The sequence below is a fragment of the Corythoichthys intestinalis genome, chromosome 11 (genome assembly GCF_030265065.1).
Source record: "Corythoichthys intestinalis isolate RoL2023-P3 chromosome 11, ASM3026506v1, whole genome shotgun sequence".
Classification (NCBI taxonomy): Eukaryota; Metazoa; Chordata; class Actinopteri; order Syngnathiformes; family Syngnathidae; genus Corythoichthys; species Corythoichthys intestinalis.
This window is the reverse complement of record NC_080405.1, coordinates 51,793,043-51,812,208: the sequence shown is the minus strand read 5'-3', so window position 1 is coordinate 51,812,208 and position 19,166 is coordinate 51,793,043. Positions and strand designations below refer to the sequence as shown.

Below are 19,166 nucleotides of genomic sequence, written 5' to 3'. Positions count from 1 at the left end.
ATCCGACCTGGGCCACATTTTCCCAGAATGTGGCGGCTGTCTGAACTGTCAAGTTTCCTGAATCGGAATTCATGCAGCAATTACGTCAGCGAAGAGCGAGAGCGGCACACAAGACAGCAGCAATATGGCTGTTCATTAGCGTTAGCGCCTAGATTGAACTCTGCTTTTACGACACAGGAGGCAGGCTTGGCCACTGTCATAAAAAAATACAATGAAGAAAATGATAAGCCTGATAATGCTCAGTTTCTTACTGTGCGCCAAATGAGCAATATATCAGTATCGCTCACATGGCTGAGTTGGGGCAAACTCACGCGCACACATAAGGCTTATGTATATGAGTCATGCACGCACAGTGCGTAGTTATTTGTTTTGATGCTTCTGCGCATGCAGGTCAGTTTGCTCAGCGCGTGTCTGACTGTGAATTAGTGCGCATGCGTAATACCTGAACGGACTCAATGGACAAAGGCAATCTAAATGGGCAAGCCAAAAAAACAGATATGACAAAAAATTGGAATTGTGCAATAAGACCTGCAGTATGAACCTAGCCTTAGATTGATTACCTGAACAGTTTGTTAATGTTGTATCGCTGCACCACGAAATAATCGTTATCGCGAGCCTTGTATCGAAACTTGTATCTTATCATGAGGCACTCAGAGGTTCCCACCCCTACTAGCAATTAGCCTGTTACCTGTTCGTTGATGGAACTGTAGTCGTTGGTAGTGGAGATGTCGTCGTCCTCAGAGTCAAACAGGCCCTCCTGGTTGTCCAGCAGCTCGGCCAGGACGCGACTGACAGACTCCTGGTCGCGCAGGTCCTCGCCCTCTGCGGACAGGCTATATGTCCAAGACAACAGCGTGCTTTAATACATTTCAATGGAGTACTGGTTTTGTCCAGAAGTGTTTAGACGTTAGACTTTTTACCCTAATGAGTACAGTCATCAAAGTGTGCCTGTTAGGATGTTCAGTTACTGTTGTCATGATATTAAAGTGCTTAACTCGATACAGACACTGCAAAAACTACTCGAAACGATTTTTGATACTGCATATATAACAATAAAAAACTATTACTATATTCATTATTAAAAACGAAAATGCTAAAATATCCTCAATTAACATGATTGGCAAAGGTAGTACCTACCGGTAAATATCAAAATCACGTGGGGTTTAGTCTCTTGCTCAAGGATATTTTTTGACGAGGTCATCAGGGTTTTCATTTTTTCAGCCCCTTCTGGAGCTATTATTTTCAATTTGTGTGATACAATAAACATGCTTTAGGTATTTCAATGAACTTCAATGTTTGCATTTTTCAATTTTTTAACGACAATTTTTTACCCTTTCACTGCAAATGGATATCGTCTCCAAAAATCGGTTATCAGACCCTCTAACTACTAATAATCGGTCGTAGAGCTGGGAATCTTTGGGCACCTAACGATTCGATTAAGATTCAGAGGCTCCGATTCGATTATAGATGCACCCGCCTCCTTTTTTTTAATGTTTTGTACGTTAGTTCCAAAATTGTTCAAAAATCCTCTCAGGCTAAACCAAACTACTATTTCAGTATCAAGTTAACATATAACAGTAAACAAATATACGAAAATAACAGTAAACAAAAAACTCCAGACCCCATTCTGTATCAGCAGCTTTAAACTACATTCAATTAATTTAATGTTGTGAATCAACTGTTACAGTTGTTAAAATTACTCCCGTTATTCCATAATTTCCATTCTACTTTTGTCAAAGTTTTAAAACTATTTCATCATTTAAAGATAGATTCAAGACAAGATTCTGCTGATTTAGGAGTATTTTAGATAAAAAATTAATTAGGTTCGCTACAACAGAGCCTTCTAGAGAGGTCTACTGCTTTAAGATGGCAGCTGTTTACTTACGCCGTAAAGTGCCATTTCGCATCTCTGTTCAATAATACAAGTTCTAACATTTTGCATCTAGTTCTACATATATATGATATCTACTGTAGCCGTATGTTTGTAGCAACTAGCAACTGGGCGTTGTTTGTAGCGGCTGTCAGCCGCAGTCAGGTATGATTGTTTTTTTTTATCTAGCGGCATGAGTTGAACATGATATTTGCTCTCGGTCCATTCCTCATTGCGTCCCAAAGACCGCGCTGACGGTGTTTTACTTCCGCTTTACCTGGTATAATTCAATAATCGGAATTTGGATATTTGTGAATCGTTCTCGAATCTTCCACGGCCGAATCCCGAATAATCTAAGAATTGGAAATTTCGCACGCCTCTGATCGGTAGCGGTCCTGAAAAACCCATATCGGTCGATCTCTAACAAGAATGTCACAGTAATATAGTGTGGCTTCTTTATTTACAGACATATTACACTGAAATATTATTATAGTCTGTGAAGAAGTTGTTGACATATTGTCCATGGCAGTGCAAAAAAACAACAACATTAGTTTTCCAATTAGAAATAGCTTGTTTTATTGTAGAATATCGTAGCTTGAATTTGTGACCTGTAGCTAGGTAATTGTTGTATTGCCATTTTTGTGAGATCGTGAGCAAATGGTATCGTCAGTTATCCAGAGGTTCCTACTCTTAATTGATACTTTCATCATACTCTAAAGGCAGTTACATATTACGCCTGACAAAATCTACTACAAAAGCAGTCAACATGTGCGCCTGTGTGATACGAGGAGTCTTACTGGAAGATGTCAGGCCCGAAGACGGCCGCGAGCGCTCCGACGTTCCAGCTCTCCCCTTGCAGCGCCGCCACGCTGGCCAAGAACCGGCACAGGAAGCGCAGCAAGCCGTAGTTGAGCTGCGGAAGCTGCTGGAGCAGGAACTTCAAGTTGCGGCAAAGCTCCTCCTCGCTGCCGTTTTCTGAGAGGTGGCAAATAAACCACAGCACTAAATGCGAGTGACTCGGCATATTTTAATTATTGCCACTGCTAAACAGGAAATGGCTGCAACTCCTCATTTGGGAGGTTTAATAATAGGAAGCCTATTGTATTCCTGCGCTTTGAACGGACATTCCCTCGGAAAAACATGCGGACCGAGATAAGATAATCTTTCAAGAGGTGAGACAAGGTGAAAACGAGATTCTCAAAAATGGACCAAAAAAGGAAGACTTCAAAATAAGGGGCATGAAAAGTCCCCCGTGGCAGTCAAGGGGATTAGACCAGATTATGTGAGATGATAACAGTTAAAAGAGAGGGCAAGATGACGAAGCAGAACCGGCAACAATAGCAGCTGTGATTATAAAGCCATTAGAATTAATCCACATCTTTGTGGATTTAATATCCGGTAATTAATCAACTTCAAAAGCAACTATGACGTGCACGCCGATACAATTTGAGTGTGTGTTTGGATTACTGGCCGCAGATTATTTCCAGCCAAGTTTATTTTCATAGTGAAGGTGGCGCAATCATGCTTTGTCTTTGTTGTGAAAGTGCTATAAAAATGAATTTGAGCCTGGTTATCATGATATATGCTCTGCATGATCGAGTGGGTTATATACTTCTTGTGAATTATGAAAAATTTTCTTAACATTGTTTTATTATATTTTGCGCAAGACAGTAGTTATTTTGGATCATTTGTAAACTTTCTTTGTGAACGTGCTCTTAACATATCAACATATGCAGTGTGACAATACCCGTATTTTTCGGACTATAAGTCGCAACTGAGTATAAATCGCACCAGCCCAAAAATGCATAACGTAGAGGAAAAAAAAACAAAAAAACGTTGCACCCGAGTATAAGTCGCATTTTTGGGGAATTTTACTTGATAAAATCCAACACATATCACAGATATGTCATCTTGAAAGGCAATTTAAAATAAAAATACAATAATGAACATGCTGAATAAGTGTAAAGTATGATAATGTTACAAGATGCACGAACAACGAAATGCAAATGGTGCCGGTATGTTAACGTAAAATAGCTATTAAGAGTTATTCAGATAACTATAGCATAAAGAACATGCTAACAAGTTTACCAACCATCAGTGTCACTCCAAAACACCAAAATAACATGTGAAATGATATAACAGTGTGTTAATAATTTCACACATAAGTCGCACCCCCAGCCAAACTATGGAAAAAAAAACTGCGACTTATAGTCCGAAAAATACGGTATATTGATCTGGTCATATATCGCGATACTTTGTATCACATTAGGTTATCGATATGTTCCAGCCTAGAATCGATATATCCTATTAAATAGACACCATTAAATCAAGGAACCGCCGGGTTGCTGGCCATGTTTTCCACTACAAAAGTGTCTATGCTAACCTATTGCCTGACATTGGCGGCACAATACGTCAAACCCATTCAGACTGCAGTGTTTCCCACTAATGAACGAGACTGTGGCGGCCCGCCACAGTCTCGTTTGGGCCCGCCACAGTCTCGTTTGCCCCCCCGCCGAAAAAAAAAAAAAAAAAAAAAAAAAGATAATAATCAGATGCGTCAGTCAGCCGATTACACAGCTGTAGCCCACTCCACTCTAGTAGAGTAGCATTTTACAGTAGTATTTTATTTATTTATTTTAAGGCCGCTTCAAACTAGCGGCAGCCAAGTGGGAGGAGTTCAGCGGACACCTATTCATTGTGTAATGTAGCGTAATGTTCGTAACTATGCAGGCCCCCCCCTTAAGAGACGATTGGGAGAGCGAGCGAGATAGCGAGAGATAGCGATCGCATGTCGTAGCAGCCCGCTGTTATTTTGTTATTGTTTTTCTTTATTATTGTTACCACAATCAAGTGGGTAAGCAAATACAGACTTCTCTCCTTCTTCCCCATATCCGGGGCATTACAATAGTTTGGATCGGACTTTTCGGCGAAAGTGACCGATGAAAGGCCGTCTTGGACTGAAAGCAAACTTTGATTGAACTTGCGCGGAGAGGCGGGGCCCACAATAAAGTCTTGCTCTATTTTTAGAGCTTTGGTCACAGTAAAATATTTATTAGTTCAAGCAGAGTAAAATGATACCTATTCACGGTACAAGAACGTCGTTTCCGTGTCCATCGATTGGTAAGAAAAGGCTGTTTGTACGAGTGACGTGTGGGCGCTCCCGTCAGGGGGGACATTTCGTGTGGAGTGGCTATTTTTCGGCACAACACCGGCGCGCCAGCTTCAGACAATTACGGCGGACGAAACTTTGATAAATGTAGTCACGTGGTGTGCTATAGGATCCACTGCAGGGAAAATAAACATTTAATCATGAAGGCTAATTATGTATTTCTAGCCAACTTAGTCATTTCTATAGTAGGCTAATATAGCTAGTATCGATAATTATAAGGCTTGTACAAGGCTTTTAATTTTTTGCTGCTCCAGACATACTGTATCAGGTTTTTTTTTGGGGGGGGGGGGGGGGGGGGGGGGGTCAAATATGGCTCTTTCAACAGTTTGGGTTGCCAACCCTGAGTCACTACGAGATGTAAGTCGTACTATTGCTACGAGAAAAAAAGTCGCATTATTACATAGGGTAACATAGCTGTAATCAGCTACGCATTTTACGTACATGTACCGTAGCTGAGAGCTATAACATTAGCCTAGCTAATGAAATATTTCAAATATATCTTTGTTATGGTTCTTCTTGGGGGGAAAAAATAATGAAAAAAAAAAAAAAAAATTCGCCGTGGCACGACATGGTGAGGCTGTCCGACTCCGATGCAGCCCACCACCACAGTTTCAAAAAATCCTATGGGAAACACTGAGACTGCGAGGGTCGAATGAACATCCCAGTTCAAATGAACAAGTGGTCTATCAAGATAAAGACATATAAAGACAATTATTTGTTCACAAGAATGTTACGATAATATATCGGTATTGATACGCCATTAAAATGACATTTTAGGTAGAAGTGAATACTAAGAAATAATGCTGTGCAATTTGCACTTTTCGAGATCTAGTTTCAAATAGCTGGTCACCCAACCCAAAATGGACGCCTGCTATGCTAACCGCCATAAAAAAAATCGAGCGCTTGTTGTACTCTCCAATATGTTAATAGAGGTCAAATCGTGCAGCAACCAATTATCCTTCTGTTGTGAATTTCAATTCAAATGGATGGGACGTCTAGCACCGTCAGTGACAGCCAACAAGTTATGATAGAGGGGTGTGACAAAATATCGAAATGGTGATATTTCGTGATACTTTGTATCCCTAAAGGTTATCGATATGCGCCTGCCAAGAATCGAGATATCGTTTCAAAAAGGTGTCAATGTCTAAAAAAAAAAAAAAAAAAGTAAAAAGGAACCAACAAGTTGCTACCAAAATCTTCCACCATAATAGCGTCTCAGTTAACTCTAAGGCTGCATTGACGGTGCACGACGCCCAATCCATTTAGACTGGGGGTTTTCAGGGCATTTACAGGTCACTTGCTGTTCATTTTAGGGCATTTATAGGTCATTCCCTGTTGAGTTTGAGTCACTGCCTATTTATTTGGGTGATTCCCAGGTCACTTCCCGTTCTGTAACTCAAAATCAACAGGAAGTGACCCATAAAATACCCCAAAATCAACAGGAAGTAACTGAACATCAACAGGTAAATGACCTTAAATGGCCTAAAATTACCTCATTGCCTGGCATTGGCTGCCACTGACGGCAATAGACGTTCAATCTGTTTGAAGTGGGAGGGATGGCAGCGGATGAACGAATGTTCATTCGCTGTCACCCTCCGATTTCAAATGGATTGGAAGTCTACTAGTGATGAACTCACAGCACAAGCTTGTTTTTCTGTTTATTAGTTGTTGGCCAGAAAATCATTTTAGGATATTCTACAAATGTATCGATTATCGTTGTATCGCCATACCGTCAGATCAATGTTATCGTGAGCTTTGTATCGCAAATCATATTGTATTGTGAGGTACCAAGAGGTTCCCACTCCTATTATGATAGCAATTACATTACACTCTAGTGAGTAGGGGTGTGACAGAATATCGAAATGGTGATATATCGTGATATTTTGTATCCCAAAAGGTTATCGATATGCTACTGCCAAGAGTAGAGATATCGTTTTAAAAAGGTGTCAATGTTTTAAAAAAAAAAAAAAGGAACCAACAAGTTGCTACCAAAATATTCCACCATAATAGTGTCTTGGTTAGCTGTCAGGCTGCCATTGACGGTGCTCGACTCCAATCCATTTAGACTAGGAACGTTCGTTCTAGTGCTGCAACGATTAATCGGTTAACTCGAGTAATCGATTAGAAAAAAAATATTCGAATTTTGTTGCTTCGAGTATTCGTTTAATTAAAGTGGCATTGAACTGGTTTAGTTTTATTAATTAGGGTGGATATACTGCCCTCTGGTCTGCCTCTTTGCATATGGATGAATCCAACTGCTCCCTGTTACGAGCAACGTAAGCTATGTTTTTGTTTGAGCTAATGTTTTTTAATGCATTCATAATTTAGTTTATAGGTATATTCAGCCATTTTTGTGGGAATATGTGTCTGAATCTTTTGTTAAGAGCATTGTAAAAAAAAAAAAACTTAAGCATTTTGTAGCATTTAAGCTAGCGGACTTTTTCTATGTAAATTAGCCAATTGTTCTTTTGCTGTACATCGATGCTCATTTATTTATTTATTTATTTTAATCCCGTTTGGGGTTCCGCTCAGGTATTTTAATTTTTCCTTAATTAAAGTTTGTTGCTTCGAGTATTCTTTTAATTAAAGTGGCATTGAACTGGTTTAGTTTTATTAATTAGGGTGGATATACTGCCCTCTGGTCTGCCTCTTTGCATATGGATGAATCCAACTGCTCCCTGTTACGAGCAACGTAAGCTATGTTTTTGTTTGAGCTAATGTTTTTTAATGCATTCATAATTTAGTTTATAGGTATATTCAGCCATTTTTGTGGGAATATGTGTCTGAATCTTTTGTTAAGAGCATTGTAAAAAAAAAAAAACTTAAGCATTTTGTAGCATTTAAGCTAGCGGACTTTTTCTATGTAAATTAGCCAATTGTTCTTTTGCTGTACATCGATGCTCATTTATTTATTTATTTATTTTAATCCCGTTTGGGGTTCCGCTCAGGTATTTTAATTTTTCCTTAATTAAAGTTTGTTGCTTCGAGTATTCTTTTAATTAAAGTGGCATTGAACTGGTTTAGTTTTATTAATTAGGGTGGATACACTGCCCTCTAGTCTGCCTCTTTGCATATGGATGAATCCAACTGTTCCCTGTTAAGAGCAATGTAAGCTATGTTTTTGTTTGAGCTAATGTTTTTTAATGCATTCATAATTTAGTTTATAGGTATATTGAGCCATTTTTTGTGGGAATATGTGAACCTTTTGTTAAGAGCATTGTAAAAAAAAAAAAACTTAAACATTTTGTAGCATTTAAGCTAGCGGACTTTTTCTATGTAAATTAGCCAATTGTTCTTTTGCTGTACATAGATGCTCATTTATTTATTTATTTATTTTTTAATCCCGTTTGAGGTTCCGCTCAGTTATTTTAATTTTTCATGTTCCTTATCCGATTACTCGATTATTCGAACTAACTAGTCCATTGATTAATCGACTACTAAAATATTCGTTAGCTGCAGCCCTAGTTCGTTCATTCGACATTCGCTGTCATTCTGTCCGATTTTTGGGGCATTTACAGGTCGCTTGCTGTTCATTTACAGGTGATTTCCTGTTGAGTTTGAGTCACTGCCTATTAATTTGGGTGATTCCCAGGTCACTTACTGTTCTGTAACTCAAAATAAACAGGAAGGAACCCATAAATTACCCCATAATAAAAAAAAAAGTAACTATAAAATCAACAGGTAAATGACCTTAAATAGCCCAAAATTACCTCATTGCCTGGCATTGGCTGCCACTGACGGCCATAGACGTTCAATCCATTCGAAGTGGGAGGGATGGCAGCGAATGAACGAATGTTCATTCGCTGCCACCCTCCCAGTTCAAATGGATTGGACGTCTACTAGTGATAAACTCATTCCAATTCACAGTGGAAGCTTGTTTTGCTGTTTATTAGTTGTTTGTAGAATATCTTAGAATGATTTCCTGACCAATGTATCGATAATTGTTGAATCGCCATATTGTCAGATCATCGTTATCGTGAGCTTTGTATCGCAAATTCTAATGTATCATGAGGTACCAAGAGGTTCCCACTCCTACTACCGAGTATGTAGTTATGTAGTATTAATAGAGTTGTCCGATATTATTAGGTAGCCGATAATATCAGCCGATAAAAGCATTTTAAAATGATATCGGATAATATCTACATTGGTTTTTCATTATTGGCTTCGGGCCAATATGTGTGTTGCCTGCAAAGTGAATGTAGAAGCCTTCTGCCTTTGTATAAGTGCTGGTCAAAGCTTAGCACAGCAGTTATGCTTATTGACAATTACATGTCTCCAAACTTAGAAGCTTGGGAATTTTTATGTGAGCATTACCATTATTAAAGCATCCAGTGGGGCATCCCAATAAAATTAGCCACGACCCAATTTATCGGTATTGATTTGATATCGGTATCGGACAATATTGGGATATCGGTTAAAAATTCATTAGCCGCCTACCAATTAAAATGTTTTTTTTTCCCCCTTCCAAAAAAAAAAAAAAAAACGTACGGTACAGTATCAGCCAATTCCACACAGCCAGGTGTCAGAATCGGTATCGGTAGCCAAATAAATGGTACCGGTGCAACACTAGTTGCTATATTTATTTACAAAAATGTACTGAAATAATTGCTGCATCGCCATATTGTGATATAATCATTATTGTGAGGGTTGTAGGGCTGTCAAAATTAGCGCGTTAAGGGGCGGTAATTAACTTTTTAATTAATCACGTTAAAATATTTGACGCATTTAATGCACATGCCCCGCTCAAACAGATTAAAACGACAGCACAGTGTAATGTCCACTTGTTACTTGTGTTTTTCTGTGTTTTGTCGCCCTCTGCTGGCGCTTGGGTGCGACTGATTTTATGGGTTTCAGCACCACATGAGCATTGTGTAATTATTGACATCAACAATGGCGAGCAACTAGTTTATTTTTTGATTGAAACAAATACAGTTCTTATGTACCGTATGTTGAATGTATATATCGGTCTTGTGTCTTATCTTTCCATTCCAACAATAATTTCCAGAAAACTATGGCATATTTTATAGATGGTTTGAATTGCGATTAATTACGATTAATTAATTTTTAAGCTGTAATTAACTCGATTAAAAATTTTAATCGTTTGACAGCCTTAGAGGGTTGTATCAGAAATCTTAACGTATCAGAGGTTCCCACCCCTATCCAGGTGTCTTTGGCCCACCTTGGTGCAGCTGCAAAATGGGGCCCTGGATGGGCTCAGGGATGACAGGCTCGGGGAGCTCTTGTAGAAAGAGTCTCAGCAGACTGACTGCAGACGCCAAGTCTGCCTCCTTGTCCAGCGCTACCTCCTCGCCGCTGTCGTAGCGCCGCCGCAGCCAGTCCACGCGTTCAGCATTACCATTGACCAGGAAGAGACCCTCCAAGTCCAGATGACCTGCCAATGCAAATCAGATGACCCGTGACCCTATTCCGCTTCAGATGCAAACATATAATACGTCACACTGAAAACCGGTTAGCAGACACGGATTGATGAAATGATTGCTCCAATCTGAACTTGCTCAACATGTTCTCACCTACATGCATTTCATGCTGTTTATCTTACATGAGAGATGTGACATTTTCCCTTCTATTTTTTCTTGCAATTGTGCAGCGGTATTCAATTTTCTCATTCTAAAAAAAACATTTTGATGCTCAACTGAGGTTTATACAATGGGAACAGACACGCAGATGTTAAATAAGAGATTAAATCCTTTTGATGAGCTGAATAACTTCCTGACTCACAGCAGAGGCCTACTCGACACACTAGAAAAGGCCAGTGGAGCTTAAACACTTATGTAACCTTATGTGCTCATAAAGTGAGGCCCTGGTGGGATAATATTTATATTTTACTCGAGTGCTGGGTCACATGATGATATAAAAGTATAGGGAACTTTTTATAGCCATAATTCATCATCTCTATGGCCATTTATTAGGAATAGTTTTTGTTAAACCAACTATACATTGTGGGTAGGCAATACGGCTTCTAAATTACAGTGTATCACAAAAGTGAGTACACCCCTCGCATTTCTGCAGATATTTAAGTATATCTTTTCATGGGACAACAATGACAAAATGACACTTTGACACAATGAAAAGTAGTCTGTGTGCAGCTTATATAATAGAGTTAATCTATTTTCTCCCAAAATATAGCCATTAATATCTAAACCCCTGGCAACAAAAGTGAGTACACTCCTTAGAAACTACGTACATCCCTAAATGTCCAAATTGTGTACTGCTTGTCATTTTCCCTCCAAAATGTCATGTGACTCGTTACAGGAGTGCTGTCAGCATTGCTGCAGAGATTGAAGAGGTGGGGGGGGTCAGCCTGTTAGTGCTCAGACCATACGCCGCACTCTACATCAAATTGGTGTGCATGGCTGTCACCCCAGGAGGAAGCCTCTTCTGAAGTCGGTAATCAAGATAGCCCGTCCGTCTCATCAGACCATAGGACATGGTTCCAGTAATCCATGTGCTTTGTTGACATGTCTTATGCAAACTGTTTGCGGGCTTTTAGGGATGTACGTAGTTTCTAAGGGGTGTACTCACTTTTGTTGCCAGGGGTTTAGATATTAATGGCTATATTTTGAGTTATTTTGAGGGGGAAATAAGCTGCACACAGACTACTTTTCATTGTGTCAAAGTGTCATTTTGTCAGTGCTGTCCCATGAAAAGATATACTTAAATATCTGCAGAAATGCGAGGGGTGTACTCACTTTTGTGATACACTGTGTATAATTTTTTTTTTTTTTTTTTTACAAAATGACTTTTTGCCAAAATGGGAATATACGTGCTGAAATATATTTATGTAAATATATATTAGCCACCCTTGTTTTTACACACTTATACTGCAATGCAAATGGCAATAATGAAAATAATAAATGATGTGCTGCTGAACACACTATTACTAAATTGGGAAAGAATAGCAACAACTAATTATAGATGTATATTTTACAAACAGCTATAGCAAGGCATGCTTGGAATTTCAGCAGCAATTTGGTGTTCACACTTCGCTCACATCTCTCGTTTTTGTCAGTCTTTTAACCCGTGCAATGAGGGATGCATTCAAAACAACTGAAAATTGAAGTGTTCCACAAAGTGAAAAAGATTTGCAACCAAAAAAAAACAAAAACACAGACAGCCCAATTATTGAATTAATTATTTGTCGAGTTGTATGATAATGACTTATTAACTGCTATCTGGATATTGTTTAGAGTCCAAAAACCCAATACCGATATCGATGTATGCGGTACTGCACTTAACATGTCATTGTTAATTGTATTTTGATGCCCCACAGGATGCTTTAATCATGATAAATGTAACAACTTCAAGGTTTTCCAAACAAAATAAACATTCTGTGAAACATAAGAGAACTTCAACTGCAGTTATAGAAAATATATGTCCCGTATAAATAATATAAATTGAAATGAGCCAAAATGTCCGTAATTAAATAAATGGAATAATTTACAATTAAATCATGTTTACAGCAGTTACCCCAAAGAGCCACCAGGGGGTGACCAAAGCATTACAGATACATGCGGGCAATCATAGGACATGCCATTGCAAGGACAATTCCCAAGATGCATTTTGCTAGGCTTTTGCAAGGATTTTTGTAATTTATGACTTTTCTTAGTGACTACTTCTTTCTGGTCGTCACATGTCTATAATTAAATAAAATGAATAATTTAAAATTAAATCATGTTTACAGTAGTTACCTCTAGGAGGGCGACCAAAACATTAAAAGTGCAGGAAGGCATCATGGGACATGGCAATTCCAACGATGCATTTTACTGGGTTTTTGCACAGATTTTTGTATTTTATTACTTATCTAGTTTTCTTAGTGACCATTTCTTTTTGGTAACGCAGTAGTTATATGTAATGAGTTTATAATTCATTATTTTTCAATCATATATTGTTCATTTAATTTTTTTACCATGAATGCAAATGTCTGCTCACATAATAAATCCCAAGCATTTTAATTGGGAGTCACCTAACGGGTTATATACATAACTGCCGTACTAAGCTATGACCAGCCCTTGTACTTTGGCAGAAAACTTCTACATACACGAGGACGGCTATGTTCATATAAGCCCGCAATCTAAACCGATGTTATCCACTATTGTTTTAAAATGCTTTATTCAGCCGATTCTATTGGCTACTCAATAATGTCAAACAACTCCAATTTTTGTGCACACTAATTTGCATGTGACTCACCATGCTCTTCGATGTAGTCCACAATGTCCTTGACAAGCGCCGGGACCTCCAGTCCACCGATCGTTGGGGTGCGCGTCACCTCCTCCAGGGGCACGCCAAAAACACGGGCGGTGCTGGCTGAGCCCCCGCCTTCATTGCCCGGCAATGGAGACGTGCTCTTCCTCATGGTCCCCTCTTCCTCCTCACCACAGCCACGCCAAGTCCCTCACGTCTTGGGAAAAAATAAAAATTATTATAATTGTTCTCAAGCTTTATCTAACACTCAGTATTTTAATTTCTGTCAGATTTTAATTTATTATAGCTACAGTGGGGAAAATAAGTATTTAGTCAACCACCAATTGTGCATGTTCTCCAACTTGAAAAGATTAGAGAGGCCTGTAATTGTCAACATGGGTAAACCTCAAACATGAGAGACAGAATGTGGAAAAAAAAAAACAGAAAATCACATTGATTTTTAAATAATTTATTTCCAAATTAGAGTGGAAAATAAGGATTTGGTCACCTACAAACAAGCAAGATTTCTGGCCGTCAAAGAGGTCTAACTTCTTCTAACGAGGTCTAACGAAGCTCCTCTCCTGTATTTAATGGCACCTGTTTTAACTCATTATCTGTATAAAAGACACCTGTCCAGCACCTCAGTCAGTCACACGCCAAACTCCACTATGGCCAAGACCAAAGAGCTGTCGAAGGACACCAGAGACAAAATTGTAGACCTGCACCAGGCTGGGAAGAATGAATCTGCAATAGGTAAAACGGTTGGTGTAAGGAAATAAACTGGGGGAGCAATTATTAGAAAACGGAAGACATACAAGACCACTGATAATCTCCCTCGATCTGGGGCTCCATGCAAGATCTCACCCCGTGGCGTCAAAATAATAACACGAACGGTGAGCAAAAATCCCAGAACCACACGGGGGGACCTAGTGAATGACCTACAGAGAGCTGGGACCACAGTAACAAAGGCTACTATCAGTAACACAATGCGCCGCCAGGGACTCAAATCCTGCACTGCCAGACGTGACCCCTGCTGAAGGAAGTACACGTCCAGGCCCGTCTGTGGTTCACTAGAGAGCATTTGGATGATCCAGAAAAGGACTGGGAGAATGTGTTATGGTCAAATGAAACCAAAATAGAAGTTTTTGGTAGAAACACAGGTTCTCGTGTTTGGAGGAGAAATAATACTGCATTGCATCCGAAGAACACCATACCCACTGTGAAGCATGGGGGTGGAAACATCATGCTTTGGGGCTGTTTTTCTGCAAAGGGACCAGGACGACTGATCTGTGTAATGGAAAGAATGAATGGGGCCACGTATCGAGAGATTTTGAGTGAAAATCTCCTTCCATCAGGAAGGGCATTGAAGATGAGACGTGGCTGGGTCTTTCAGCATGACAATGATCCCAAACACACAGCCAGGGAAACAAAGGAGTGGCTTCGAAAAGAAGCATCTCAAGGTCCTGGAGTGGCCTAGCCAGTCTCCAGATCTCAACCCCATAGAAAATCTGTTGAGGGAGTTGAAAGTCCGTGTTGCCCAACGACAGCCCCAAAACATCACTACTCTAGAGGAGATTTGCACGGAGGAATGGGCCAAAATACCCGCAACAGTGTGTGAAAAGCTTGTGAAGAGTTACAGAAAACGTTTGGCCTACGTTATTGCCAACAAAGGGTACATAAGAAAGTATTGAGATGAACTTTTGGTATTGACCAAATACTTATTTTCCACCATGATTTGCAAATAAATTCTTTAAAAATCAAACAATATGATTTTCTGTTTTTTTCCCCACTTTCTGTCTCTCATAGTTGAGGTTTACCCATGTTGACAATTACAGGCTTCTCTAGTATTTTCAAGTAGGAGAACTTGCACAATTAGTGGTTGACTAAATACTTATTTGCCCCACTGCATCTGCTGGTGTCCGTTTTTTTTGTTTTTGTTTAATAGAACATTTTGCACTTTGTAGCTTAAATATAGTCCAAACTTGACAGGTGGACAGTAAAACATCATCCAACTTCTTGTGTTAACGTTGCGCAACCTATTGTGTACTTACCGTGTAGCAGTGAAAGTGTGTCCTGTGCACTCCTCCCTAGACAGCGAAACACTGAACCATCTATGGCTGCTTCAGGTTGTGGCAAAAGATGAGTCGGTAGTTCCTCATTGACGGACCGCTAATCCTTCTTGCAGGATTCCTTTTTCGAGCTAAAATGAATAGAAGTGTCAAAGAGGGGGTTGGCGGAAAGGGAAAGAAAATGAAAGGAGATTAAAACGGAGGGTGGAGACAAATATGAAAATCAGTTAAGATGCTGGACGTGATATACTCATTGGCAAAAATGCTCTTGCATAAGAAAAGCATATTTTTAACAACAAGGGTAGACTCACACTGAGACGTTTGGAATCCGGTAAGTTTATGATTATTAATGTGGTTGGAAAATAACTTGGACAAATAACAACATGTGTACAGCACTGTATATCATGGGCTTTTTTGGCTGTGAATTTTTTTCGAGAGGTTTTGTTTATAAAATGCGCTAATGAAGCATTCTTGAGCTCCATGTGCTTTCCAAAATCAGCTGAACTCAAGTGTAAGCTACTTTAAAAGCCAAAGAAAAATCCTCTTATTGTGAGCAAAACTCCTAGATCGACCCAAAGCCCCACAAATGAAAGTTCAAAGGAACCATAGCGCTGTACAGTGAGTAAAAACAATTTGTGAGCTGCATCTCAGGACTAAATGGATGAGACTGATGACTCGTTGAAAATATGTTTAACATCAACTTGGGGTAAACATTTGCACTTACGCTTTGTCAAAGTATTAAGAAGACAATAAGACGAATAAAAGAAACCAACAGATTGCTTTTCAGTTTTCACCAGACCAAAATTTTCCACTAAAATTTGGAGTATCTATGGGAACTCTTTGGCTGACATTCCGCTTAATGGTGTCTGGTTGCGTTCTTTCTGCGCATGCTCCGTACTGACGTGGTGACGTCACTCGGTGACGTAAGTAACGTCACTTGCAACATGGCTTCCAAGCACACGCACAGCGCACCCACACAACCTTTTAAATGAACGGCATATCATTCTGAAGTTTTGTTTCCACTCGAAAAGTTAAAACAGCAGCTGATCTGACGATCGAGCTCCATGTTTTGCAACGTGACGCTTTGTTTTGATTAATCTGCGCATGTCAGACGGCAGTTGTCAAACGTCCTTTCGGAATAAAGGCAGTCACATGTAAACGCTGGATCGGAATAGATGAAGTGACATGTAAACAGGTGATGTGAAATTTCCATTCGGAATGATTTGAATCGGTATGAATAAAAGTCAGCATGTAAACGTGGCTACTTGCCACATTTACATGGAGCCAAATATTCCAATTACAATCGGAATATTTGTTCAAACCGAATAAATGTGTTCCATATATACACCTCATTCGGAATGAACAGGCCCAAACCGAATGGAATTTCATTCCGATTCACAGGGGTGGAATATTCCTTTTCCCAAACCGATTAGAAGTAAAATTATATCATGTAAACAGGGAAGCGGAATGGTGTCTGGTTGCGTTCTTTCTGCACATGCTCCGTACTGACGTGGTGACGTCACTTTGTGACGTAAGTAACGTCACTTGCAACATGGCTTCCAAGCACAGCGCACCTAATTGGAGTCCGGCGGAAAGATTGTATTTAATTCAAACTTTAAAAGAATTGAATATAATTGCTCGCTTAGACGGGCGTAAAACAAGGAACAGTGAACTATTTAAAAAAGTTCACGAGAGGTTACATGAAGCCGGAATAGACCGGAGCGTTGACCAGATTAGAAACCGGTGGAAAACCGGCTACTACAAGGCAAAAGAGCAAAACAGCAGAAGCGGATACGACCCCACAAACACAACAAGTGGGTTAAAGTTAAAACAGCAGCACTCCGATGATCGATCTCCATGTTTTGCAACGTGACGCTTTGTTTTGATTAATCTGCGCATGTCAGACGGCAGTTGTCAAACGTCCTTTCGGAATAAAGGCAGTCACATGTAAACGCTGGATCGGAATAGATGAAGTGACATGTAAACAGCTGATCTGAAATTTCCATTCGGAATGATTTGAATCGGTATGAATACAAGTCAGCATGTAAACGTGGCTACTGACAGCACTCAGACATAAGCATTCACTGCCAGTGCTCCCGGTTTGAAGGACAGGTGAAGTCTTCAATTCATGAGCGTTTTACTCTTTAAAATTGTATTGAATGCATCATTTACTGTCTCAAAACTCACATTACCCCAATTTTTTTATAATAGACCGCATAGTTACTGCCACAGCAACACCTTAAACAACGAGGGACGCGCCTCGCTGCCGGCCGCTACCTGATGATGTCATTTCCCGAAGACCTCGCCAGCACTCAAATTCGAAAGTATAGCACCAAGCTATCCTCGCAATACTATTGCAAATATTTTCTGGGTTTTATTCGCAAGATTCGTCATGCCATCTCTATGTGTAGCGATGAATTGCTCACACGAACGCTAGAGACTATGAGTGGCCCAAAAAACCTTCTTCTGCAAGCATTTGGACAGAACTTCTCCCCGGCTCCTCGATCGAGTCTTTGTTTACAACATTTCAGGGATGATAGCTTTGAAAGCCAAGGAGGATACAACCTAGGTTTTCCAAAAATGTAAGTTGACCCTTACTGGCTTTTGTAAGTCTAAAATTTGATGAAATTCTGTTTATATAGGAGGACAAAACCAACTCCCTGTTCGCTGAAGTACGACCTTTTTTTTAAAAAATTTATTTTGTTGCTTGCCTGTCATAAGACATCTGACAGGTTGTCTATTCATTTATATTTGATACATTTATTACTAGATCTATATCGTCGCCATCATAACGCAGAAGTGAGTATTTATAGACACGCCCTCGCATACGGTCCATGTTATTTCTGCTTGTTTTCTCCGGTAATCTTTCAAAAAAACAACATGCCGATCAAACACTGATGCTATGGAACTTGTAGAAACGACTCTAGACATTACGATATATGAAGGATGTTTTCTTCATACGTTTCCCAAAACCAAAAAATGAAAGGAAAAGATTTGAAGAATGGACTAACTTGCATGGACGTCCAAAAGACCAGTTTAACGCCAGCAAGGGGAAGCCATTCATATTTCTTATGCAGTAAACATTTTATTGGAGGTCATGGTCCTACAAAAGACGAAGATGTAAGCCATTTTGATATTTTTACTTATTATTTAGCGTGGCGTTTTGCTGTGCTGCTTCTCTGACATTGAATGACCTGGGGAAAAAAATGGTATCTGGCTGCCACTGTTACCTTTAACTTTAGTAAGGGGGAAGTGTAAATAAATTATAGATTTAAGTTTTGTGATTAATGAAAAAAATTAAAAGTGTTCGTTAGCTGTCACTGAGTAGTATTTGCGATCGCTACACAAAAATAGCAATGTAAATTGCCCGCAAGAAGGGTCAGAGACGTAAGACAACCAGAGGATATAATATATAAGAAAGATGGGGCATATGGTGGTAAAGGAAAGATAGTTGAAACAGGAGAATGTCATTGTCAGTGACATATGGCAAATTACAATGCACACAAGAAAAAGGTGTGGATAAAAAAGCTAACTCTGAATCAGGTTGGCTCTTTTTCCCATCTTTTTAAGCCCTCGGCACTCAAGACATCTCTTCAACTGAACATTTGTATGTTCTTCCACATCTTTTCCAGTGAATTTGGCACCAGGGACATCATTTTGGACAGAATTGGTAGGTTTAGGTCAGTTAACATCTCGTTCGTACACTATTTACATGCATTTACTATTAGGGACAAACAGGAGGTTGACCCGCCTCGCAACAATTGCTAAAGTCATGAATATTAAAAGTGCAAAAGTGACGCGTTGCTCGCAGTACGCCATTACTGATAATTATATCACAGAATGACTGGAGAAATAA

At 39.5% G+C, this 19,166-nt stretch overlaps 1 protein-coding gene across 3 annotated transcripts in view; it reads right to left on the bottom strand.

The window, feature by feature from the left end:
• Positions 1–19,166, bottom strand: part of fam13b (family with sequence similarity 13 member B) — a 108,353-nt gene that overhangs the window by 78,060 nt on the left and 11,127 nt on the right. For all 3 annotated transcript variants that reach the window (XM_057849359.1, XM_057849360.1, XM_057849361.1), the window contains exons 2-6: positions 15,293–15,441; positions 13,248–13,458; positions 10,219–10,431; positions 2,668–2,845; positions 689–833 (exon numbers count right to left, since the gene is read on the bottom strand). In XM_057849359.1, the coding sequence (XP_057705342.1) occupies positions 689–833; positions 2,668–2,845; positions 10,219–10,431; positions 13,248–13,413 (702 nt within the window). In that variant the 5' untranslated portion in view covers positions 13,414–13,458; positions 15,293–15,441. The remainder of the gene's footprint in view (positions 1–688; positions 834–2,667; positions 2,846–10,218; positions 10,432–13,247; positions 13,459–15,292; positions 15,442–19,166) is intronic.